The following is a 25,891-nucleotide window of genomic DNA, read 5'->3' as shown; positions in this document are numbered from 1 at the left end:
AACGTGAGTGTGAGCGCGTCAGCATCAACCAAAAGCATGTTTTGCGGCCGAGGTTCTATGTACACGATCGTCTCGTAGCAAAGGGTGCAGTAAAAAAAAATAAAAATAGAAAAAAAGGGAGAAAACATACTGGGTGTCTCGTAATCGGTAGAACAAGGTGGAGATTCGACGCGAGAAAGTACAGGATGACACATCGAGAGTTTCATCCGATATTTGTCTACGGCTTGCGCCACCGGATGCACTAGACACCGAGTTCGAGTGCGCACAGGTCATGGCGGGATAGGACGGGTAGAATTGGACGATCTGCGGTACGAAAACGGTACCGATAACAATTTTCTACGCGGCAGCAGTGCAACCCGTCCCGCCGCAGCCTGTTGTACACGGCACGAACTATGATCAATATGCGTAAACGATATGCTGTTGCAGAATAGGGGATGCGATCGTTCATTCCTAGGAGGCTTAGCCAAACCTGGTCTTGGTGTGCCTCCTCTGTCATCGAGCTGCTCGAGGACATGGTGCTGTCGCTGACAGCGGAGGATATCAGAGATCCGGAGAGTGTACCGTCGGTGGAGCTAGTCAGCTGTTCGTCCGGTTTTTGCGCGACGAACGTGGTGATCTTTGCGACTCCGGTGGCTAGCTGGGGCCCGGCGGTCTTAACGATCGTGGGCTGACAGAGCACCGGTTGCGGCAAGTACGCCAGGTTCGCCGTGCTCGTCACCATATTGCTAACGTTGCACTGCGACGTGGCGGAAGATTGTTGGCCGACGACGTAGCTCGGTGTGCTCGGATGAACGATTTGCTGGCCGGCGGCAGGCTGACCCGCCGCGACACCTGCCACCGTGAACTGCGCCTGAATCGGATGACTTTGCGCCACGGCGCCGTACGACAATTGCTGGCTCACGCCGGCTTGAGAGCTGGCCACGTGACATTGTAGCATCCCGGGTTGTTGGATTTGTTGCGGGTACGCCGCGGCACCCTGCAGAACCTTGTGAGCTTGAACGACCGTGACCGAAGTCGCGTGTGCCGTGTAAATCGGATTGGCTCCGCTCCCCTGGCCCCCTTGCCCCCCTTGGCTATGCTGACCGACCTGCTGCTGCTGCGTCGAGATATAAGAAACCGGTTGTTGGTTGCTCTGTCTCTGGAGATTCTGCACGTGTTGCGACTGCGACAAGTAGACCGGCTGCGCACCCATCATCGCTTGCTGGCCGATGTTCGAGTAGATTTGCTGTTGCTGATGCTGCTGGTAATTCTGCGGGTGCATCATCATCGGCTGAGACTGCAGGTTCTGCGACTGCGACTGCGAATGCGACTGCGACGACGATGAAGACGGTGACGGTGTCACCGGCAAATTGATTCTTGCCGCTTGGACGCAGGTGGCCAGCGAGGCGTTCATCGGCTTCAACTCGGTCACGGTTTGACTCTGCGCGTTCTGCGCCCGGAACTTGAGAACCGGTCCGTAGAGACACTCGCCGGTGGACGTGGGAACGGCATCGTTCGACGAGGAGCTGACGGCCACGCGAGGATACGCGCCCACCGCTACCGATGGATTTTGCACCGAGTTGCTCTGAGATACGACGAACATGTTCGCGGGTTGAGCCGCGCCGCCGGCACCGGGGAACTGACCGAAGCTGGCGGAGGACTGTGTTGGATTTCCGGGACCTACCGCGCTGTTCAAGCTACCGGGCCCGAAGTTACCGGGATTCTCGCCGAAATTACCGCCCACGCTCGGGCTTTGGCTGAGATTGCCAACTATGGCGGAGCTCTGGGTGAAATTGGCCACCGGGCCGTATATCTCACCGCAACTCGCCGCCACCGCCGCCACCGCCGCCGCCGCCGCGGTGGTAGTGGTCACCGGCGGCGCTGCGTTCGACGCGGAGAACTTTTGCACGGGCGAATAGAGGTCCCCGGTGATGCTACCGACCACTTTCGAGCTGACCGCGTACAAATTTTGCATCTCTTTAACCTTTTGCTGGTGGTGCTGCTTTCTGTTCGCAGCGGGTGATTGGGCTTGTGACGTCTCTGAAATTTGCAGGCTGGACATGAGGGGAGCGGCGTCCGAGGACTCCAGGGAGTCGAGATTGGTGGTGTCGGACAGGGTGGAGTCGGCCGATTGGGTGGTGTCGTGGGAAGCGGACGGTTCCGAGACGGCCGGATCGAAAAACGGCAGGTCCGAGACCACCGCGGTGGTCAGGACTTGGTCCTCGTCTTGGAACTGGACCGCGAGGGTGTTGAAGGGTGAGGCGGGCGTTGTGTACACGGAGGGACATACCCCCCTGGCTTGATTATCCTTGAGCAGCTGCGCGAGAACCTCGGGGCTTTGCGCCACGATATAGGTGGAGACCGGGGCCGCGGCGGTCAGCTGAGATTGATCCGACGTGTTTTGCGGTTGCCTCGATGGTTTCGGCGGCGGTACATCGTCTGCACCTAAATCACCACAGAGATTATCTCCCCCGTGTCCCCGAGAACCTCTTTCGTCGCGTGTACCGGGTGTCCCGATATTCTACAGCCTTGCAACTGTAGTTAGCTGTATCTCTCTCGTCTACGTACCCCAAGACATGGCTTGCACCCTCCTATTCTCACGCTTCATCGTCTCCTGCTGCTGATGTTTCTCTTCCAACAGAATCTCGCTGAAACGCGAGAGAATTTCAGGTTCTACGCGTACCAACCGGCCGATCCTCGATAACACTTACTGTAAAGTTTCTCGGATCTCCCTGAACGTTGGCCGCTTGCTAGGCTCGTAGCTCCAGCATTGCGACATCAGAGAGTATAAACGCGGTGGGCAGTGGTTCGGCAAGGCTAGTCTTTCCCCGTTTTCCAGCTTATGGATCACGTCGTGGTTTTTCACGCCCTGGAACGGCTTCACTCCAAGCATCAGGATCTCCCACATGCACACGCCTGAAATGGCAGGATTGCACCGTTACCAAAGGATAGCTACCAGACCGTATTACGAATACCATCGAATATCAGCAACGAGACACCGACCGAACATCCAGACGTCCGAGGAGGTGGTAAATCTTCGGAAATTTATGCTCTCCGGCGCCATCCACTTGATCGGCAGCTTACACCTGCTCGCGGTGTAGTAGCTCTGGTCCTCGACCCATCTGCTCAGTCCGAAATCCGCCAGCTTCACGCAATTGTGCATCGAGACTAGGACATTTCTCGCGGCGATGTCTCTGCAAAACGAGAATGATAATGTTTCGTACATGTTCATATGTATGTAGATAAAAGTACAGTGAATTCCCGCTATAAGTCCCATGCGTGGTTCTGACATTTAGACGAAATCTGAGGATCTCGCCGAAGGTTGCATTTGAAATACACAGTGCACGCTGGAAACGCAAATGTCACATCCGTCTCCATGTCATAAACCTATGACCTATCGGCGTGGGTCAGAACTGACTCTGGCATAGGCCTAAAACTCGCAGGAGTTCGAAGGTTATTATAATTGCAATGGGAAGTAACTTTCATCGTTCATTTCTCAAGTAAATAGGGTAAGGGACCCAATTACTGTGGGGGTATCAATTACTGCGTCTATATTCATTATTTTTAAAGCATAATGAATGTTAAAGAGAGGTGTATAACATATGTATTAACTGATTTCAAGGAAAAAATTTAACATCTCTGTGTTAATATTCATTCTGCTTTAAAAATAATTATAATTAATGTAGGCACTGTAATTGGTACTCTCACAGTAATAGGGTCCCTTACCCTATCATCGGAATTATATTATATTTGGTATTTGGTATAATGTTGCTGAAAGTCCCATAAAAAAATAATTAAAATCGAAGAAGTTTTGTTATTTGATTAGTAGTGGTCTCACACCGATATACCCGACTCGTACATATTATGTTTACACTCCTCGGCGACCGAGGCCACTCGAGCTTCGCTGTCCTTTTCAACGTTCGGTAGTGTACAGTCAATTCCCGATATAAGTCCCATGCGGGGTTCTGACGAGGGACATTTAGACGAAATCTGTGGTTCTCGCCGAATGTTGCAATACACAGTGCACGATAGTGACAAGAAGGCTGAGAAAATGTATTCCTCTGATACAATGTTGCACGTAGAAACGGACAGCAAAGCTCCAGCACCTCTTTATTTTTCATTATTTTTTTGTGACTTTCACCAACATATTCATGGTATTTTTCTGATTAAAATAAAGCCAAATATGACACGATTCCGATGATAATGGGAAGTAACTTTCATCGTTCATCACACAAGTGAGTATTATCGGAGTTATATCAAATTTGGTATCATTTTCACTAGAAAAAAACCACGAATATGTTGATGAAAGTCCCATAAAAAAATAATGAAAAATAAAGGAGTTTTGATATTGGATTAGTAATGATCTTCTGGTCACTGATACAGCTGTTATGTTATACTCCTCGGTGGTGGCGGCGGTTCTCTAGCTTCGGCCCCTGGAGAGTTGGGTAGTGGGGATAATTCCGCGACGTTTATCATCCAGGCCTAGGCGACATATATACCCCGCGTTGGCGTGGGTAGTTCCAATGACTTTTAACACTAGAACTACCAAGAACTGGACGCAACTGGCATACATTGCCTTATAATAACAACAAAATTGCATTTGTTTAGATTTGGTACCAGTTTTGTTTAAATATCTACTTCGATAAAGAAGTTTATTAGAAAATTTCCTCATGAGAACATATTTATAATTTCAATATTTCTAAAAGAAAAAATTAGGTGCAGGTAATTTTGACTCATCCGGCAGTTCTAATGTTAAACGCGAGGCTTGAACTGACTTATAACGGGAATTCACTGTATAATGGGGTTGGCGGTACCTGTGCACAAACTTCTTGCTCTCGAGGTACGACAAGGCAGTGCTCAATTGAAAGGTATAAAGCAGAAGTGTGGCCAAGTCCAGACGCTGCTTGTTCGACTGGAGATAAGCTCGCATCTCTCCTAGCCTGGCGAGCTCCATCACCAGCCAGATCGGCGCTTCCGAACAGACCCCGATCAATCGTATGATATGAGGATGCTCGAACTGTTGCATGATGTCTGCAACACACACACACACACACACACATCGTCGGTTACTCGTCGATTAGACGCTAAAGACGGTCGGAGAGATGGTCCGACTGTTGCCTCCAAGGTCATAGGAAGAAGATATATTCTTACAGGCTTCCTCGAGGAACTTCTCGGACGTGGCGAGGTCCGCGTCCACCTTGCACGTCTTCACCGCGACCGCTATCACCTGATTGTCCCTCCCTTTGTACGAACCCTTATGTACATTGCCGAACTGACCGTTCCCGATGATCTCGCCCAGTTCCACTTGGTTCCTGACTATCTCGTAATCTCGGGCTGAAACGAGGATGCTCTCGTATATCGATCCGTTTAAATCTAGATCTCCAAAACGATTTCCCGATTCTTACTGGCTGGCGTCGAGTAGTCGCCCTCCTCGTCGACGATCTCCGCGTAGTCTTCCGACAGAATGGTCCCCGTCTTGCTGACGTTCTTCTCCGGACTGTTGGACCCGTCTTGCCTGTACTTCGGCGGTTGGGCATCTGTATCGAACCGAGAGCATCGACGTTAATAACGGTTGATCGAGCCGCTCGACACGAGGGGCTCGTGCAGCATGTCTGTGATCTATACGACCAGACACGTCGAGTCTACAGGATCATACGGAAACTACAAACCTTTGCATGGACAGGGATAGTTTTTCCACGATGCAGCTTGCAAGTATAAACGATTAGAAACTTAGAGTAGTACCCTATCGTTCGACGATGCAGAAAAGGGGGACGGTGTTCGTGCGAGATACTCGGTCATTTTGTATGTCTGTCGGTCTGTTCGTCTATATTAGTCCGTGTCTACACGATACAGTGTTTTCTCGATATACAGGGTGTTCATTTCAAAACTTTCCAGGCGAATATCTTGAAAAGTATGAAAGATATTAAAAAAGCGTAAGACACGTGTTCAAGGATTTCGAGGGGGAAAGGGGGGGGGGCGGTATCAGTTCTTTATTTGGGTGGCGTTTTCAAGGTCATTTGAAGGTCAACTTTGTTTTTTTAAATGAAATGTCCCATTTTTTATACCATCGATCGATAGAGTATCAAAGTCTGAGTATAAAAGCGTTGACCTTCATATGTCCTAAACCTAATTGTTAACGAGATATTATCCAAAGGAGAAAGAAAATTATTCCGATAATATCTCGTTAACAATTAGGTTTATGACATATGAAGGTCAACGCTTTTATACTCAGACTTTGATACTCTATCGATCGATGGTATAAAAAATGGGACATTCCATTTAAAAAAACAAAGTTGACCTTCAAATGACTTTGAAAACGCCACCCAAATAAAAACCGATACCGTCCCCCCTCTTTCCCCCTCCAAATCCTTGAACACGTGTTTGACCCTTTTTTAATATCTTTCATATTTTTCGAGATATTCGCCTGGAAAGTTTTCAAATGAACACCCTGTATAGGGTATCCCACGTAACACTTTTCACGATTTTTCAAGTGCTTGTGGTGATCTGACAAACAAATATTTTTGACAAAAGCTGATCAGTTTTCGATTGGCTATACATTGCAATAAAAAAAAGCTAGAAAAAATTATTTTTTCGTATTGTCAAGGTCACCTTCATTATTTTAAATGGCACTTTGTATTTTTGACTTAACAGTATTATAGCCCATATCAAAACGAGTTCAACGACCTAGCATACCATGACCTTCGGATGACCTTGGAGGCAAAGAAATGAAAATTTCAACAAAAAATGACAAAAGAAATTTCTTTTATTGCAATGTATAGCCAATCGAAAACTGATCAACTTTTGTTGAAAATATTTGTTTGTTAGATTATCGCAAGTACTTGAAAAATCGTGAAAAGTGTTACGTGGGACACCCTGTATGTCCACAACATGGGTCTACCCAGTGACATATATCGGATAGAAGATAGTATTTTTTTATACACTGCCGAATGTAGAAAAGGACAGCGAAGCTCAAGAGGCCTCGGTCGCCGAGGAGGCGAAAACTTTTTTATTTTTCATTATTTTTAATGAGACTTTCGCCAACATATTCGTGGCATTTTTTAAATGAAAATGATACCAAATGTGACATCATTCTGATGATATTTACTTGAAGAATGAGAGTTACTTCCCGTTAGAATTATACAGGGTGTCCCAAAAAGTCTATGCACTGTTCAATGGGTCATAATTTTTTGATTTTCCTTTCTTTTCAGGGTATAATTAATTGGAAATAATGAGTAGACCAAGATTCAAACTGCGTATACATTTTTTGGGACACACTATATTAGCGGAAAATTAGTGTAAATATGATCCGAATGTTATCGTGTTTAGTATCATTTTAATCAGAAAAATTCCACAAACAATTTGTTGAAAGTCTCATAAAAGAATACTCAATTATAAAAGAGTTCGATTTTTTATTTAAAGGCCTGACCTCACACGGGCTTTCATATCATATTTGGTACCATTTTCATTAGAAAAGCGTCACGAATATGTTGGTGAAAGTCCCGTAAAAAAATAGTGAAAAATAAAGAAGTTTTTTTATTGGATTAGTAGTGGTCTCACACCGATACACCCGACCCGTATTATGTTTGCATTCCTCGGCGACCGAGGCCACTCGAGCTTCGCGACCCCTCACGGGGTATACCCCGCTGCAGTGGGGATAATTCTGGGACTTTTATCGGCTAGATACAGTGAATTCTCGATATATGTCAACAACGCGGGTCTTGCCAGCGTCGTTTATCGTCCATGAGACATACCCGAGCCGTCTTATGTTTACACTCCTCGGCGTCCGAGGCTTCTCGAGCTTCATGGCCCCTCACCGGGTATTCCCAGCGGAAGTGGGGATAATTCCGCGACATGTATCATCCAGATATTGGCGACATATATAGAGAAATCACTGTACATGGGACATATATCGAGAAAAGACTGTATACCTACGTAGGTCTACGAGATTTGTTGAAAATCGAAAATCAAAAAGCTACTACAACAGGGATCGCGCAGAAATTACTCGAGTCTCATCGGGCATTTAGTTATCTTTCTCGGAGCATGCTGTACAAATAATATTCTCGGGGTATTGTTTCGAAACGTGGGGAGGAGTACCTTTTCTATTCCAAAGCGATGTGTTGCTCCCCGTGACGAGCCTGCAGTACCCGTCGATCAGGTCCGCGAGACTCTCCGCCTGGTCGAGGCTCGAGCAAGTTATGCTGAGAGTCTCCGCAGCTCCGGCTACCCTCAGTTTGATGCACGCCTTCGCGTGGTCCTTGCAGTCCGAGACCAGCGTCTGGATCGACTGTATCTGAGAGAACTCGGCCATCCTCGTCGGCTGCGATCACATCAAACAACGGATATTCGAATCGATTCGGTCGTCCTTGAAATGCGTTTTGTTGTCTGGCAAAGAAGATGCTAACAGACCGATCCTTTTTGCCGACATTCGGCGCTGGGCACTTGACAAGGTGATAGAGAGAGGGAGAGAGAGAGAGAGAGAGAGAGAGAGAGAGAGAGAGAGAGAGAGAGATACCTACCACCGTTCCACCCCTGTGAGCCATGTAAGATATGCCTAAATCTGGCCCGATGACTAGTTCCACGGGTATAGACCAGCCCGACTGCGAACAGAGCAAAGTTTCGTTTCGTTTCGATGGCAAGGTAAATGTCCCAGTGGCTGACCATGTCCCGGTACCCGGACAGTAATACAAATTTCATTTACAGTGATTTCTCTATATATGTCGCCAAGGCCTGGATGATAAACGTCGCGGAATTATCCCCACTACCGGAGGGTATACCCCGCGAGGAGCCGCGAAGCTCGAGAGGCCTCGAACGTCGAGGAGTATAAACATAACACGGCTCGAGTATGTCTCCTGAACGATATATGACGCTGGCAAGACCCGTGTTGTTGACATATATCGAGAATTTACTGTATTTTTTATCTTAATTGTTAATATAATTAAAAATAAAAATTAGCAGCATAAAGTAGAAACACTCGTTAATATAAATTAAAATAATCATTACATAAATTTGAAACTTATTAGTTAAAAATTATTATTTTGATACATGTGCCATATCTATAAGAAATCTCTGAAGAATTTCTCAAGCTTTTACTAAGTAATCTTGCTAATTTATTAAGGGAATATTTCACTATATCTGCTATTTTATGTTACAAAAATGAATGAATTAAATAAATATACTTTAATATGTAAACCAAATATTCGCACGTGCGAAAAAATTAATTTTTTGATCATAAAATTATAAGATTCACATATTGGGACAACAGTTTTTCCAATGTACCAGTAGTCGGCTCTTGGCTGCACGTAGCATAGGTGAGTTTAGACGTGAAAATATTGGGGATTTAATTATACAATATAGTAAATTATGATAAATAGTATTTACTTCTGATATCTGTGTATTCTTGAAGTAAGTATATGTACAATACTTTATACATAACCTTAAAATTTTTGATTCATATGAAATTAAACTTTGTCTCTTTTCTTTTATAAATTAAGCGTGGCAGACACGAAAAAATAAAAATATACACAAGATCAATGAAACCAAACTTTTGAAGCTGTATCATGTAACAATATCATGTAACAGTATCATGGACCATGTAATGTAGGTACTGTGCCAAACACTCTTGGGTTGCCCGCTAATTGGGACATTGTACCTTCTCGTATAATCATTAAAATAAATACGCCTAACATGATTTAGAGGTATGACTGTCCTAACTTTCAGTAATTACATTGTATTAGCTTCCAAATTAAACAAAACTTGTATAATTGCATGGTGGTTTTACACGTTAAGTAAAGAAATACCGTACCGCTATTTCTTAAGAGCCAAGACTCTGTAGATTCGCGATAAGGTAGAGTGACCAGGTTACCGACAAAATTAGGCGAAAAATGATTTCACGGGCCTCATTTTTCGTCCTTATATGAGAATATTTTTCTCTGGGAAAGGGCTCATTCGAAAGAGGAAGGTTCAATCTAGCACGCGCTAGTCGTCAGCTGACGAGATTGTGCAGATATTTGGTAATATAAGCGTTAGAAGTAGGCCAAAAATTGACAATGTGCATGCCGTGGAATCCAAGCATTTTTATGCCATTGGATGAGTTTTCTGGGTGAAATCGAAAGCAGCGCGCGCTAGAAAATATCTCCAGCTACAAATTAACCTATATTTTGTCTTCAAGATGGATCTTAAGTCAGTGGCTGAAGGCTGTGAACGGAAATTATACAGCAGTTACCGACCTGCTGGCTCTGCAAAACTCACGTGACTATCCTTGGCTCTTAAGGGTCCGGCTACTGGGACGTTTACCTTAGCTGAAGAGACGCGGGGGTTAACAGGAGAGATGGCTCTACTCACCCCGAGCGCGCACGAGAATCTCTCCTGGTCGAATCTGTAATGCTCCCTCAGCAGGTCGAAGAACTTGTACCTGCAATCCAGCTCCGTCAGTACGGCCACCTTCTTGAAATGCTGCTGTATCAGCTTGCGCAGCGCCTTTGGTTTCATTCCGTTGAGCACGGACCGCGGTAGAAACTTGTGCAGACCGACCTGAAATCGAGAACACCACCGGAAATAAAATACCCAGTCGTTGTTAGACCCGTGTTCTCGGATTGGTTCCGATTCTCGCCTCTCTCTCCAGGTACTCCAGATTGATCTTCTTGTCGAGGGCCATCTGGGGCATGTCCCTGTAGTAGTTGCGGATCTCCAGACAGCAGAGCTGCACAGCCACGTCCTGGTCGAGGGCGGCGTGGTTCGCGCACAAGTAATCGTTTCGAACCTGAGGAGAAAACGGATTCGCGTTTCGAGTTCGCAATCGTCTCGTGGGAGATGTCGGAAGAAGCTGTGCTGCAAAAGCACCAAGTACCTGATCGTAGTAGTAGTAGAAGGTCACCCTGTCCTTCTCGTACAGATCGTTCAGATTCTGCGGCAGGTATCTGACCCTGAGCTCGTACCTCCACTCGCAGTGCGGATGCTTCTTCTCGTACTTCTCTTGAACCTGATACATGGTGGTGTCTTGGTGCAACCAGTAACTCTCCCCCGACCCAGGGTGATGCAGCCTCATGGCGTAGAGGTTTCGGTAGTGTCTCGTTCCGACCGCCAAACGACTCGTCACGAGAGAGATGATCCCTCGGACGTCGATCGCGTCGCCGAATTTCACCAAGTTGAAGCCACCTGAATCGGATCCGATGCTTAAGATCAAGACCCCCATGCAACGATTTCTTTATCGATACACAGTCAGGGACAATATTAAGTGGACACTCTTAAAAATCGCATCACTTTTTTAAAATTGGCCCAAATGACTTGAATTTTTTTTTTCAATGTTAGACCGACTAGTTTATTAGACTATGAGTAAACAAAAATTGGTGGGAATGTTAGAAAAAAGAAAAAAAAAGGATGATTTTTCAACTTTTTGGTGTGAGCCTACAACGATAATTTAAGAAATATATTTTGTAGATTCCGGCAACTTACATGCATACTGAAAATTTCATCGAAATCGGTCAACGTTGCAATGAGTTACAAACGTTTAAAGATGATCGCATAAGGGCTACTTCTAACGCTTATGTTACCAAATATCTGCATAATCTCGTCAGCTCATGACCAGCGCGGGCTAGGTTGAACCTTCCTCTTTCGAATGAGCCCTTTTCCAGCGAAAAATATTCTCATATAGAGACGAAAAGTTGAGGCCCGTGAAATCATTTTTCGTTTAAGTTTGTCGGTAACTTGGTTACTCTACCTTATCGCGAATCTATAGAGTCTTGGTCCCTAAGCTCTCATCTTTAAACGTTTGTACCTCATTGCAACGTTGACCGGTTTCGGTGAAATTTTCAGTATGCATGCAAGTTACCGGAATCTACAAAATACATTTCTTAAATTATCGTTGAAGGCTCATATAAAAAAATAAAAAAATCATAATTTTTTCATGTTTGTATCATTCCAACCAATTGTAATCCAAAGAAATTTTTGTTTACTCATTGTCTAGGAAACTGGTCGGTTTAACATCAAGTCATTTGGACCAATTTTAAGAAAGTTATGCGATTTTTAAGAGTGTCCACGTAATATCGTCCACAACTGTATGTACTGCCCCTGCCTCGCAAGAGGTCCCTCGAGACGGCACAGGTGCCAGAGAGGTCCTCGCTCGCACCCAATGGTTAGGCTTTCACGTCACACACTTTAACCAATAAAGGTCGACGCATACGTCACAGGTCAGGCCGCCGGACAAAATATTGCAACCCTGGTTTGGTATTTAGCGGACAAGCCGTCCGCTCCTAAATGCTAGATACAAAACCAGGGTTGCAATATTTTGTCCGCCGGCCTGGCCTGAAGCCGGCCTAGAACCGGAAACGCGTGTGGAATGACCCAATCGGACGGTTGCAACCGCATTCCTGCCGAATTCCTGCCAGGCGACTTCTTGCGAGGCACGCAGAGTACATGGACCATCTCGATGGACTACGCGATCTTCAACGATGTCCTGAGTTTTCAGATGAAAAACTTACCGTTGGGCAGATGGACTTTCAGCGTGGCCTTGTCTATGGGGGTGGGCGATCCATGGGGCGGCGTGTTTCTTCCGCCGCCGGAGCCCTGGACGCCGCCAACGCCGCCTCCACCATCTTCTCCCACGCCAGTGTTCATCCCCTCATGGCTGACATAGAGAACAGAGGAAAAGAACAACAAGTATAAGAAACATGACGACGAAGACCGGCTTACAAAGGGGATGCTGGTTCGCGGCGCCGCATCTCGCTTCGCATTTTGCCTTGCCTCGCCTCGCCGTGCAGGCAACGACCGCGTCAATTATGCATTATCCGGTAAAACCTCGGCTCCGCGTTGGCCCGACTCAACGTGGAAGCTTGCCGAGAGGATTAATTATTCACCGGCGCATAGAGGAAAAGCATTTCATCGGAAAGCACCGAGCAGCCTCTACTCTGCTGCGCCGGTATCTCGGACTCGACGCGGGTATTAATAAGAGACCGGGACCGCGGATCGAGCCAGCCAATTTTGACACGCTTGAGAATAATCGCTACGGCGACAGAGTTGACCACTTTTTCAGAAAATCTTCCATCCAGTTTGAGAATCTTCGAAGCGAATTCTTTCCCAGATGATTCGTCGACAGCTTGAACCGCCACGAGCGGAAACGACACGCACACGCGCCGATCATCGCCTTCATCCTACGTTGGTCGTTTCTCGAAATTGCACGACGATCGGGGAATATGCGACCACCTCGCCGGACGAAACGCAACTGCGCGCAGTTAGGGCAACCGCCGCCGGCTACAGTCGATCGGCCGTTATCAGCGGATCGATGATTCATCGATAGCCTGCTCATCGGATTGTCCGAATTGTTCGCGGATTTTCTTTTCCCTTATTCGATATTTACTCGATCCGTCACGTATCATGCTATTTTTTATTTCAAGCTCGGGGATCGGAAAAAGTTGTCGGATCCTCGAAACTTTCGCGCTTTATTGGAGCCGTTTAGGGCCATCGAGAGGATTAAACCTCCGAGTGCAGCAGCCCCGCGATGGCAGTCGCCGGTCGCCATTGTGTACGGAGCTTTTAAGATTCTTTAAACCGCGCGATTAGTTTTCACGAGCTCGAACCGCCCTTCGGTGGAAACTCCCGACGACTCAGCTCGGCCGTGATTCGATCGCGACTGATCATTTTATCTACGAATAAACCCATTTGTTCTTGTCATTCGCGAATAACTGTTTGCACGACTCTGGTGAACAGCGGGCACAGCGGGCCCAGAGAACGCGGTTAGGAACCTAACAATTTGGAACGTACTCGATCCGTAAGAGGACCGGTGGCATTTTGATGAAGTGTGAAACTGCACACACATAGAAGAAACCTACATACGCATACGAATTTGCAAGGATTCACTGGGCCTCAAACTGACGCTTCAATATCAGAATGAGCAATTTAGAAGTGGTCAATTTGATTTCCTAAAAGTCCAATCTAGGACTGTTCGATCTCTAAAATGCCTATTTTTAGCTTATTCGTTCGAAGTAAGCGTGACGTCACAAGATGGCCGCCGCTGACAGATTTTCTTAATATCGAGAGATTTAGCATTCGTCTCGAAAAAGTACGACCGTATAGTCCTAGCCAGGACATGTACAATGACGGTGTTGTGTATGTTTAGTTGATTACTTATTTATTTGAACACGAAAAACGAGTCCTCCTGAATCATCATCTCGTGGTACCGACATTTTTCATTGCTAGCGCTACTGTCACTTTCCAAGCAAAAACTGCACGACACAATAGAGTATGGTCGATAATGTAGGTCGATAATACAGAACACGGTCGATATACAACACAGAATATAGGTTTACCTATGTACCATATAGACTAGAATTAAATTAACGGCACGTCGTGCAACGTAGCTCAAAAACAGATTACTCGATCTTTATGAAACTTGGTATACATATTTTATAAATAATGGGCCACAGCATGACGAGCTCCGATTTTTTAATTTTTTATTTAAAACATTGCTATTAACAGAAAATCCGTTTTTTTTTTAAATTTCGCCATTTTTGTAATTTTGCAAATTTTAATAAAAGAAGGAGGTCATGTTGTGTGTATTTGCATAAACTAACGATTCCATTTTGATTTTTTTGTTTCAGATCATTTTTGTGCACTGTACGCTGCACGGCGCATTTCCAGGATGCCATTTTCAAGCCGCCATTGCACCATTGATATTAACGATTAAAATTTATAAAAAATATTTTTGTTTACATTATAACATTAATAAATGATACTTCAAATTTTAAATCAATCTACGCATTACATTTTTCAAAAAAAAATTCTTGAAAAAAAGGTCATTTACGCAAGGTTCCCCCCTTAAGAGCCAAGGGTAGTCACGTGACTTTTGCAGAGTCAGCAGATCGGCAACTGCTGTACAATTTCTGTTCACAGCCTTCAACTGTGACTAAACTTGTCATATTTTTTACTCTACATTATCGATATTATGAATTCTGACGCCGGAAATGGGAGAAAACTTTTTGGCTTTATTTCTCAGAGAATCAAGACAAAATATGGCTCAGTTGGTAGCTGGAGATATTTTCTAGTGCGCGCTACCTTTGATTTCATCCAGAAAACTCATCGAATGACATAAAAATACTTCGATTCGTTAATTTTTGGCCCACTTCTAACGCTAATATTACCAAATAACTGCATAATCTCGTCAGCTCATGACCAGCGTGCACTGCATTGAACCATCCTCTTCCGGATGAGCCCTTCCCCAGCGAAAAATATTCTCATACAAAGACGAAAACTTTCCTCTCGTGAAACCATTTGTCACTTATTTTTGTCGGTAACTTGGTCACTCTACCTTATCACGAATCTACGGAGTCTTGGCCCTATTCGATCCTATTCGAAATCGGTGAACGGTTCTGTTGCGTGCCCGGAAGCGTTTGATTTCGGCCGTTTGTATGCACCGCGAGAAAAGACCGGATCGCCGCCGTGCCGGTGGTCTTCCGGTCCGGTCAGCAATATCAACGTTGACGGTGTTCACGAGTTTCCGGATGCATTTCGAAATTGTCGCGTCGCGTCGCGTCGGTCAGGGACGAAACACTTATGCCAAGAGTTACGAAGTTGTTCGATCAATGCGAGCTGGATACGCTGGACACGCGGTTCGAATCGCGGATCCATCTAGGTAGTAGAACATCAAAGGGCGACACTGCTCTCCTGGTTCAAGATGACCGCGTTACCACGAACGTGCCACGATTTCTTCGCCACGGCTGCTGGCACGAACCGCGGGAAACGCGAGTTTCTCAGCAATAGCGGATTCGTTCCCCGTCTCCCCGTTGCGCATTTATTATTACTACACTGCGGAACTTCGCCGCCTGCAGAGGTCCCCCCCCCCCCCGAGATTCGTCCAACGCAAGCTTTCCTCAACCCCTTGTCCTAGGATGTCTTTCGTAGTTACGCGAGAAGGATCGGAAGCATCGATAACACGGGGTACGGTCGGACGCGAGATCTTGCGGGACAAGGTGTTGAAGAGACCTGGGGAAAGTAGTCACGATGAAACTTTTTAACCTCTTACGTACGGCGCGCTTGTCCGTAACTATGTCTCCCAGGGACGGCGCGCCTGGCCGCGGATGGCACAAAAGCCACTATAGTGGTTCGTACCATTCAAGCTGATGCTGCCCACGGAAGCCGCTATAGTGGCGTACCGTTCACACTGATGCTTTCCACGGAAACCACTATAGTGGCGTACCGTTCAATCTGATGCTTTCCATGGTAGCCGCTATAGTGGCGCACCGTTCAAGCTGATGCTTGCCACGGAAACCACTATAGTGGCGCACCGTTCAAACTGATGCTTCTCATGGAAGCCGCTATAGTGACGTACCGTTCAAACTGATGCTTTCCACGGAAGCTGCTATAGTGACGTACCGTTCAAACTGATGTTTTCCACGGAAACCACTATAGTGGCGTACCGTTCAATCTGATGCTTTCCATGGAAGCCGCTATAGTGGCGCACCGTTCAAACTGATGCTTGCCACGGAAACCACTATAGTGACGTACCGTTCACACTGATGCTTTCCACGGAAACCACTATAGTGGCGTACCGTTCAATCTGATGCTTTCCATGGAAGCCGCTATAGTGACGTACCGTTCAAACTGATGCTCTCCGCGGAAGCCACTATCGTGGCGGACAGTGCTTAAGGTTAAGCGGTTCGAGGCTTAATTACTACGGTATGGTATCGAAAGGACGTCGGCGATGGGAAGGAGGCAATCGCTCGCGAAAAAATACGCGCGGCGCGGTTTGGCACGGCTCGAGGCTTGACGCGATATCGCGTCGGCCGTCGTCGTCGTGGTGTGGCACGCTTGAAAGCCTTCGAAAGCGTCTCAACGACACCGCCGAGGCCCGAGGTTCATCGAGGAAGGGAAAACACAAAGAGGAAGAAGGAAAGATGGAGAGAAAGGATACCAAGTCTTTTGAAAAGCCACGCGTATAGGCGTCGAGCGTTCGCGTTTCAAGCGCTGAAAGGTTTTTAAGCATTTCCAAAGCTGCTCGACAACGCATTGTGGTTCAGATCGAAGAATTAGCTGTTCATTTGTTAAAAAGCCACTGGCTCATAGCGATGTTTATCGAATGTATGTTTCTTCTTAAATGTCCGTGACACTCAAAAACGGTAAAGTTAACGAGATTTGTTAAAAATTGTGATTAGAACAAGCATTTAAAAATCAATGCTTCATGAATCCTATTTTTCACCGAAAAAATTATCTCATTTCTTATTGATAACATGAAGAATCTATTTAACACTATGTGTCCATTTTTGTTTCAAATGAATAGTATTTGTCTATATTGAGAGTATATCTTGCGTACTAAGATTTAATATTTATATATTTATTTAAATAAAAATGCTTAGTAAACTAAATAGGATCTTCAAAGTTTTTGTATCATTGGTAAAGTATATCTTTTGAGTTCCATATAGTTTCACAATGTAACAAGGTGCATTATTTTCAGTACACTTTTCTTTACAAAATAATACAAGACTCACATCTCATTCGGTCCCGGTACAAAAGTTATTATTGTTTAAAGCGCCTCTGCGACTGGAACTGCGCGGAGCGTTAAGAGGTACTTAAGGTTTTCATGTGCTTCTTTTAAGATAACATGGCTAAATAATCACAATTTAAGACAAAAAACACATTATCTCCAGAATGAAAGATTATTTTGTTATTTCAAAACCTGGTAACAGCTAAGGTCTATCCTGCAGATAGGATAATGTACACGGCATAATTGTGTGTTTTTTTATAAGAAATACACCTGCGAAGACAGATTTCAAATATCACCATTTGTTTCAATAATATACTGAATATCATTCATTAGTTACATGTTATCGCAATTTTTCGGGCATTTCCGGTACTCTGACAAGAAAATGTTACAAACAAAAATGAATCAGTAATTTACTCTTCTATAAAGTTCAATATAAAAAATTAAAAAAATTTTTTCTTAAATAAAAGATTAATGTCACCTTGATTTATAAATTGTCACTATATATTTTTTACTTAATAATGTTATAGTTGACGTCAAGACGAATCCAATGACCCCCTTTGCTGTGGCTTTAAGTTTTGATACAGTGTTAAAATCATTGTGGACACCTAATTCCTCGATCTGGACCACAGTGCGCCAATTTTTCGAGCACACCACCACCAGTCCCGCATAGTTCGGAATTCTCTGCGTCTTGCGACGCGGAGACAATGTCGCGTTTCTGTGCGCGATAAGTTTTCGCGGAAGTAGCCCCTTTTAACCAGTTAACTGCGTTCGACGTGTGTACACGTCAATCCAAAGCTCTATTGCGGTGCGGTTGACGTTTGATATTACCAAATATCTGCATAATCTCCTCAGCTCATGATCAGCCCGCGCTAGATTGAACCTTCCTCTTTCGAATAAGCCCTTTCCCAGCGAGAAATATTCTCATATAAAGACGAAAACCTTCCTCCCGTGAAACCATTTTTCGTCTATTTTTGTCGGTAACCTGGTCACTCTACCTTATCACAGATTACTACCTTAACCAGAAAATCCGTTTTTTTTCCAAAACTTCGTCATTTTTGCAATTTTTAATACAAGAAGAATGTATTTCCATACACTTACGATTCCATTTTGATTTTTTTGTTTCAGATCATTTTTGTGCACTGTACGCTGCACGGCGCAATTTCCGGGATGCCATTTTCAAGCCATCATTGCACCATTGATATTAACGATTAAAATTTATAAAAAGTATTGTTGTTTACGTCACAACGTTAATAAATGACACTTCGAATTTTAAATCAATCTACGCAGTACATTTAAAAAAAAAATTCTTGAAAAACAAGCCATTTACACAAGGTTCCCCCCTTCATACTAAACCTACCAAGCCTTAACAGTATCTAGTAAATATTGCGTTATAAAAATGGCAACCCTAAATTTATTGAGATTGTACGTAATTTTCAATATAATAAATGTTTGGACAAGGAAATTTATTTACCACTATTTTTCATAAATGAATGTTTGTAGTTTCAATCATTGTAAAATATAAAACCGGTCATTTTGACCATGGTAGGTTTCGTGTTAACATCGAGCTCGAGTCAGACACGCGACATACATTTCAAGCAGAATCTACTGAACCATGTGCGTATGCGATCGAATTGAGGGGCCACAACTGGAAACGGTAGGCAGAACGATTGGAACGATTGCCGCTTCCGGAAACGTTTGGAACATCGAACCGGAGAACAACGAGATAGATACGTATGTATTGAGAGAGGGGGGGGGGGAGGGGGAGAGGGATAAAGACAGAGAGATTACGCGCTCTTCGGCCATGACCCGTCGTCGCGAGCAAAACTACCACGCACCTGCGACCATCGCCCACGCACTTTACCTTTCACTATTACTTTCTCTATTGCGCTTTTGCATAATAGTAACGCGCGTCGGCATGATGTTTCGCGAAGCGATCGCGGTCTGCTCGTCGGGCGTACCTAGCTCGGGACACCTTGTGGAACTTCCAGGTGCCGAGGGTGTCCGGGCTGTAGGACTCGGTGCAGCCCAGCTGTCCCAGGGAGCACAGCAAACCCCCGTTCTCCTTTCTCCATCGTTTCTCCCTGGGGTAGCCTTTGTCCCTCTTCAACAGCAACACCCCTTTCGCGTCTTTCGCGAACGATTCCAGATTCTGGCCGCGACAAGTCGGCCAGGAGATCCCGTTCGCTTTGCGCTCCAGCAGCTCGAGCATCGCTCGTCCCTTCGATTGCTTTCGACCAACTATCACCGACACCGCACGACAGATCGGAGACGCGAGGGAACAGCACCGCGAGGGATCGATCCATCAGGCGCGGGCGTCTTTAACGTCGAAACTTTGGTTCGCGTTCCGTCGAGATCTCTCCGGGAATCGGAGGAAGATCCATCCGATCTCTCCGTCGAATCGTCTCATCGTGCTCGAGAATTCTTCGTCGGGATTACTCTTTCCCCTCTCTTCCCGCGTTCCTGTCCGGGAAGAACGTTATCGATCCGTGGCTCCATCGATCGCTCCGGCGGAACGTTCGCACGGATCTTGGCTTGCAACGTGGAATCGCATCTTCGCCGATGGTCGTCCCGGTCGGCGCGACGAGGATCGGTTGAATTTTAATTTGCCGCTGCGACGCGACGGTTCAACGTCCTCGTTCAACGGCCTCGTTATTCTAGCTTTCCGGCTCGACGTCGAATGCAGCGAGATGGAGGAGAGGAGAGGAAGGCAGAGAGAGAGAGAGAGAGAGAGAGAGAGAGAGAGAGAGAGAGAGAGAGGAGACCGTCGCGCGCGTCGACCGGCGACGACGATTCGATCCGAAATTGCACCGAAATTGCACCGTCGGGAATGAAATGTGGTCTTTCTTTCCGAAGGAGAGCGCTTCTCGTCGGATCGATCTCACTAGTCGATCTTGCGTACGATGCTCGCGAACGCGCGCGGGCTGTTCCGCCGTTCAATGGGAACTGATCAATGCGTCGCGTCGCGTCGAACGGACAACCTGCCGTTCTCTTCTTTTCCCTCGCTCGCACTCGCTCACACACTCTCTCTCTCTCTCTCTCTCTCTCTCTCTCTCTCTCTCTTTCCTTCTATCCGGCGGCGATTCTTTCTTGTTCGCCGTCCTTGTCTAGCGGGGCTGGCTCGGCGTAGATACGCGTGGGACGATCGAGCGAAAAATCGCGCTGCTATCGTAATTCCTACGGCGCAAATGAACGGACCGATATATCCAGGTCGGCGATCAAGCGATCGCGCGGACAGACTGCCTGGAGACGCCGGTCAACCGATCGCTCTTTCGCAACCGAACAGAGCCGCTTGTCGGTGGTGTTGCTGTTGCTGTTGCTGTTGCCGCTGCGACGGCGGAAAGTTTACGCGTTCCCCTCGAACACGCGTGCATAGAAAGATCGGTTTATGCAAGCGTTCGCGATTGGGTTCGCGTCGCGAGATCGCGGATCGGCGTGAAAGGTTGCCGATCGAGCCGGCCGTCCACTGACATTTAGGCGACCAACCAAATGTTAACAATAGCCTGCGAGACGCGTTCGACGATCCGTCAGAGTCTGTCGAAAGTCTCCGACTTGTACATACAGGGTGACCCAAAAATGTTGTGTACTTACTTGAAAAGGATCGTTCCTGAGATCATTCGAAGCAAGGTTTTTCCTTTGCGAAAATCTTCTCCGCGGATTTATTAACCTCTTAAGCACCCGTGCGCCACTATAGTGGCTTCCGTGGAAAGCATCAATGAACGGTAGCCACTATAACGGCTTTCGTGGAAAGCATCAGTTTGAACGGTACGTCACTATTGCGACTTCCGTGGAAAGCATCAGTTTGAACGGTGCGCCACTATAGCGGCTTCCGTGGAGAGCATCAGTTTGAATGGTACGCCACTATAGTGGCTTCCGTGGAAAGCATCAGTTTGAACGGTACGCCACTATAGCGGCTTCCGTGGAAAGTATCAGTTTGAACGGTGCGTCACTATAGTGGTTTCCGTGGAAAGCATCAGTTTGAACGGTACGTCACTATAGTGGTTTCCGTGGCAAGCATCAGCTTGAACGGTGCGCCACTATAGCGGCTTCCATGGAAAGCACCAGATTGAACGGTACGCCACTATAGTGGTTTCCGTGGAAAGCATCAGTTTGAACGGTGCGTCACTATAGAGGCTTCCGTGGAGAGCATCAGTTTGAATGGTACGCCACTATATCAGCTTCCGTAGAAAGCATCAGTTTGAACGGTGCATCACTATAGTGGCTTCCGTGGAAAGCATCAGTTTGAACGGTGCGCCACTATAGGGGCTTCCGTGGAAAGCATCAGTTTGAACGGTACGTCACTATAGCGAGTTCCGTGGAAAGCATCAGTTTGAACGGTGCGCCACTATAGCGGCTTCCGTGGAGAGCATCAGTTTGAATGGTACGCCACTATAGTGGCTTCCGTGGAAAGCATCAGTTTGAACGGTACGCCACTATAGCGGCTTCCGTGGAAAGCATCAGTTTGAACGGTGCGTCACTATAGTGGTTTCCGTGGAAAGCATCAGTTTGAACGGTACGTCACTATAGTGGTTTCCGTGGCAAGCATCAGCTTGAACGGTGCGCCACTATAGCGGCTTCCATGGAAAGCACCAGATTGAACGGTACGCCACTATAGTGGTTTCCGTGGAAAGCATCAGTTTGAACGGTGCGTCACTATAGAGGCTTCCGTGGAGAGCATCAGTTTGAATGGTACGCCACTATATCAGCTTCCGTAGAAAGCATCAGTTTGAACGGTGCATCACTATAGTGGCTTCCGTGGAAAGCATCAGTTTGAACGGTGCGCCACTATAGGGGCTTCCGTGGAAAGCATCAGTTTGAACGGTACGTCACTATAGCGAGTTCCGTGGAAAGCATCAGTGAACGGTGCGCCACTATAGCGGCTTCCGTAAAAAGCATCAGTTTGAACGGTACACCACTATAGCGGCTTCCGTGGAAAGCTTCAGTTTGAACGGTTGGAACCACTATAGTGGCTTTTGTGCCATCCGCGGCCAAGTTCGCCGTCCGTGGGAGACCGAATTGCGGACGATCGCGCCGTACCTAGGAGATAGAGTTGCGGACGAGCGCTTAAGGGAGCCAGCAGCCAATTGGCCTTGACTGTCACGCTATGTTTTGCCTTTTCTTGTAGATATTTTACGTGTTAAGTAAGTAAGTAATCAATTAAAAATGCATACCACCGTGTTTGTACATGTCTTTGCTACGTCTGTCCAGAGCCTTTTTTCGATACGAACACTAAATCTTTCGAAATTAAGAGAATCTCTCTGCAATATACGTATATGAACTTGCAAGGATCAAAATCTGGACAATTTGACGCTTCAATATTGCAATGAGGAGTTGAAAAGTGGTCACTTGTGTTTCCTAAAAGTCCAATCTACGTCTGTCCAGAGCCCAAATTGCGAATTTCTACCTCATCGTGGAGTAATTTGTAATATTCGGCAGAAAACTCGCTTTCTGAAGCAAGCATGATGTCACAAGATGGTTGCCGCAGAGAGATTCTCTTAAGGGACTAGGGTAGTCACGTGACTTTTGCAGAGTCAGCAGGTCGGCAACTGCTGTACAATTTCCGTTCACAGCCTTCAAACACTGACTTAAGATCCGCCTTGGTCTTGATCCGACGGGTCTTAAGTCTGTGACTAAACTTGTCATATTTTTTGCTCTACATTATCGATATTATGAATTCTGACGCCAGAAATGGGAGAAAACTTTTTGGCTTTATTTCTCAGAGAATCAAGACAAAATATGGCTCAGTTGATAGCTCGAGATATTTTCTAGTACGCGCTACCCTCAATTTCATCCAGAAAATCATCCAATGGCATAAAAATTCTTGGATTTGTTAATTTTTGGCCTACTTTTAACGCTTATATTACCAAATATCTGCATAATCTCGTCATCTGATGACCAGCGCGCGCTAGATTGAACCTTCCTCTTTCGAATGAGCCCGTTCCCAGCGAAAAATATTCTCATATAAGGTCGAAAAGTTGAGGCCCGTGAAATCATTTTTTGCCTAATTTTGTCGGTAACCTGGTCACTCTACCTTATCGCGAATCTACGAAGTCTTGGCTCGGAGGTATTAACGAAAAACACGGACCAATCAGAGCGCAGCTATAGCAGAGGGATCCCGGCTCGGCGATAGGTCCCACTGAACGCGGCGTTGGCATTGGCTGAGGCGGAGTCCGTCCGCTGTAGCCGCGCTCTGATTGGTCTGTGTTTTTCGCTAATAACTTTTTAATAGAGTCGCGGAAAACATTTTCGCAAAGGAAAAAGTTACTTCAAATTGCGTCAGGAATCAGCCTTAGCAAGGAAATATAATATTTTTCGGACACTCTGTATGTCGATATTGTACACAGAGTCGTTGAAACGCGATACGGTACGATCCGGCGAGGGCCGATCGGCGCGTACTCGATCCGCAACCTAGCTCTGCCAGCTAAATTAGTTTTGAAAGTACGACGTAGTCGTATAGAAGATCGCGGCTTAAATCCTGGTAGGCCAGACGCGAGAGCGACGGTGGTCCTTCCAGCTTCTAAAATTACGACCAGCGCCGCGCGGCTCGAAAAGCTCGTTGAACCACGACCGCCCACGAAAAGCCCGCGACCGACTGGTCCGACTTTCCAACCGACTCGCGACCCGACGGGCAACGGGGCAACGTGCGCGATAAAAGCGGTTTCCTAGTCCACGTGGACTCTCGCTGCTGTTCCCGATTCACATTAACCCCTCGCGTTAGAATATCCGAGCAATCATCAGTCTACCGCGGTGATGAGCAACCCGCGGAACGCAATGGGTCAAAAGTGGAAACTTAATACACCTATCCCCCGATTTACACGGTACTTTATTTACACGATTTCACTTTTGCGCGGATTTTAAAATATGGGATTTAAAAAAAAAAACAAAAAATTTCTGCAGTCATTTTTTAATTCCGTTCGCTTGGTAACATTGGCGCTTATATTTCTAGTCATTTTTTAATTCCATTTATTCTGAAGCAACCGTCTTACTGGCGTGTATAAACTTTAATAGTCTCTAAATTTTTTCATTTATATTTGTTGCTTCTATATGCAAAGTTATTACTATTTTATGAATAGACCGTTGTTTTTATGTTTTTTAAGATGTATTTAGTTTTATTTCACGTTGAAATAAATGACTGAATTATGAACATTTTAGTTTGCTTTCGATTTACACGGTTTTGTAAGCAACTTATTTTCAGTGTAAATCGGGGGATAGGTGATATGTGATAATACATAGGTGATATATGAATCGGGGGATAAATATGAACTTTATGTACACACATCTCAGCTGGAACCTAATAAAACCTAGCATCGACTATACTATGACAAACTAGGATTTCTTGACCAACAATGCAAAAAAATTCATTTGCGACAGCTTGCAACAAATCTACCAGAAATTACACATAGTTACTTCTGGAATATTAATGAAGAGGAACAGATATATTAATTCTACTTAATCCAGAATTTGTTTAAAACCTGTGTAATTAATAAACACCGTGTAAATTCAAATTGATTTTTATTGCAATTTGAAGCTATAAATGTTACTTTTTTACCTAAATTCAACCTTCATTCAATTATCTCTAACGGTTTACAAGTTATTATTTTAAAGCTCCAAAATGGCATTTTCGCTACGTTTTGTAGAGTGCGCTACCCAAGTTACCAACTGTTACTAATTGAAACTATTTTTAGGCGACAGTAACATTTTTATGCTTGATATAAATTCGAAAATTTGTTGCCTTTAGTTGCCATTTTATGAGAAATAATTTTTTTGGTAGACCGTGAAACTGCTATAACTCGATGCGACCTGCAAAAACTAGAACCAATACAATCCACTTCGACAAAAATCGGCAAATTCTTGTAACTTATTTACAAAATAAAATACAGAAAATCAAAATTTGTCTGAAATTTCACAATAGTTCTAAGACACTACTGGATTAAATACAGCAGGATAATTTTCTTAAAAATTCCTTTATATTAACAATCGAGTGGTAAGTTGATGTTAATTTATCTTTAAAAAATTACACGTAACACAAATATTTTTTTCAAAAATTTGTTCGGACATATTTTTCGCGATCAAAAATACAATAAACTTAAAGGTTGACACCTCCTATTTACAAACGACACCACATAAGTTGACATCAGCAGTCGCATCTGATGTGTACGATTTTTTTCTACAGTGTATTTGCTTCTCGGAGAACACATAGGCGTACGATCTATCAAAATCTTCCTTTTCTTTTAGCATTTTATCCGGGATCGATAGCAACGCGTTTTGCTTTCGGTCGCGGAGGAATCAACGAAACGAGTAGTCGATCGGTTGTATATATTTTCCTTCTGGATTGAAATTGAAATCGTCTGCGCCGAGGATCGGTTGTTCGTCTGGCTTCTCGGCGTTCTAATTTTCCTCTCGAGAGCACCCGAACGACCAGACAGGGACGGGAACGTATCGCCG

The 25,891-nt window shown here is 45.4% G+C and overlaps 1 protein-coding gene across 5 annotated transcripts in view; it reads right to left on the bottom strand.

Annotated features, from left to right (window-relative positions):
* The window catches only part of Fak (protein tyrosine kinase 2 Fak), a 95,728-nt gene that overhangs the window by 6,165 nt on the left and 63,672 nt on the right, over positions 1–25,891 (bottom strand). For all 5 annotated transcript variants that reach the window (XM_076799674.1, XM_076799676.1, XM_076799671.1 and 2 more), the window contains 14 exons: positions 12,456–12,601; positions 10,826–11,133; positions 10,589–10,738; positions 10,321–10,509; positions 8,496–8,576; positions 8,074–8,296; positions 5,649–5,684; positions 5,385–5,516; positions 5,131–5,313; positions 4,794–5,010; positions 2,983–3,173; positions 2,691–2,895; positions 2,548–2,627; positions 470–2,424 (listed from right to left, as the gene is read on the bottom strand). In XM_076799674.1, the coding sequence (XP_076655789.1) occupies positions 470–2,424; positions 2,548–2,627; positions 2,691–2,895; positions 2,983–3,173; positions 4,794–5,010; positions 5,131–5,313; positions 5,385–5,516; positions 5,649–5,684; positions 8,074–8,296; positions 8,496–8,576; positions 10,321–10,509; positions 10,589–10,738; positions 10,826–11,133; positions 12,456–12,601 (4,096 nt within the window). The remainder of the gene's footprint in view (positions 1–469; positions 2,425–2,547; positions 2,628–2,690; positions 2,896–2,982; positions 3,174–4,793; positions 5,011–5,130; positions 5,314–5,384; positions 5,517–5,648; positions 5,685–8,073; positions 8,297–8,495; positions 8,577–10,320; positions 10,510–10,588; positions 10,739–10,825; positions 11,134–12,455; positions 12,602–25,891) is intronic.

The sequence above is a fragment of the Halictus rubicundus genome, chromosome 13 (assembly GCF_050948215.1).
Source record: "Halictus rubicundus isolate RS-2024b chromosome 13, iyHalRubi1_principal, whole genome shotgun sequence".
Taxonomy (NCBI): domain Eukaryota; kingdom Metazoa; phylum Arthropoda; class Insecta; order Hymenoptera; family Halictidae; genus Halictus; species Halictus rubicundus.
The sequence above is the reverse complement of the archived record's forward strand: the minus strand, read 5'-3'. Positions and strand labels throughout refer to the sequence as shown.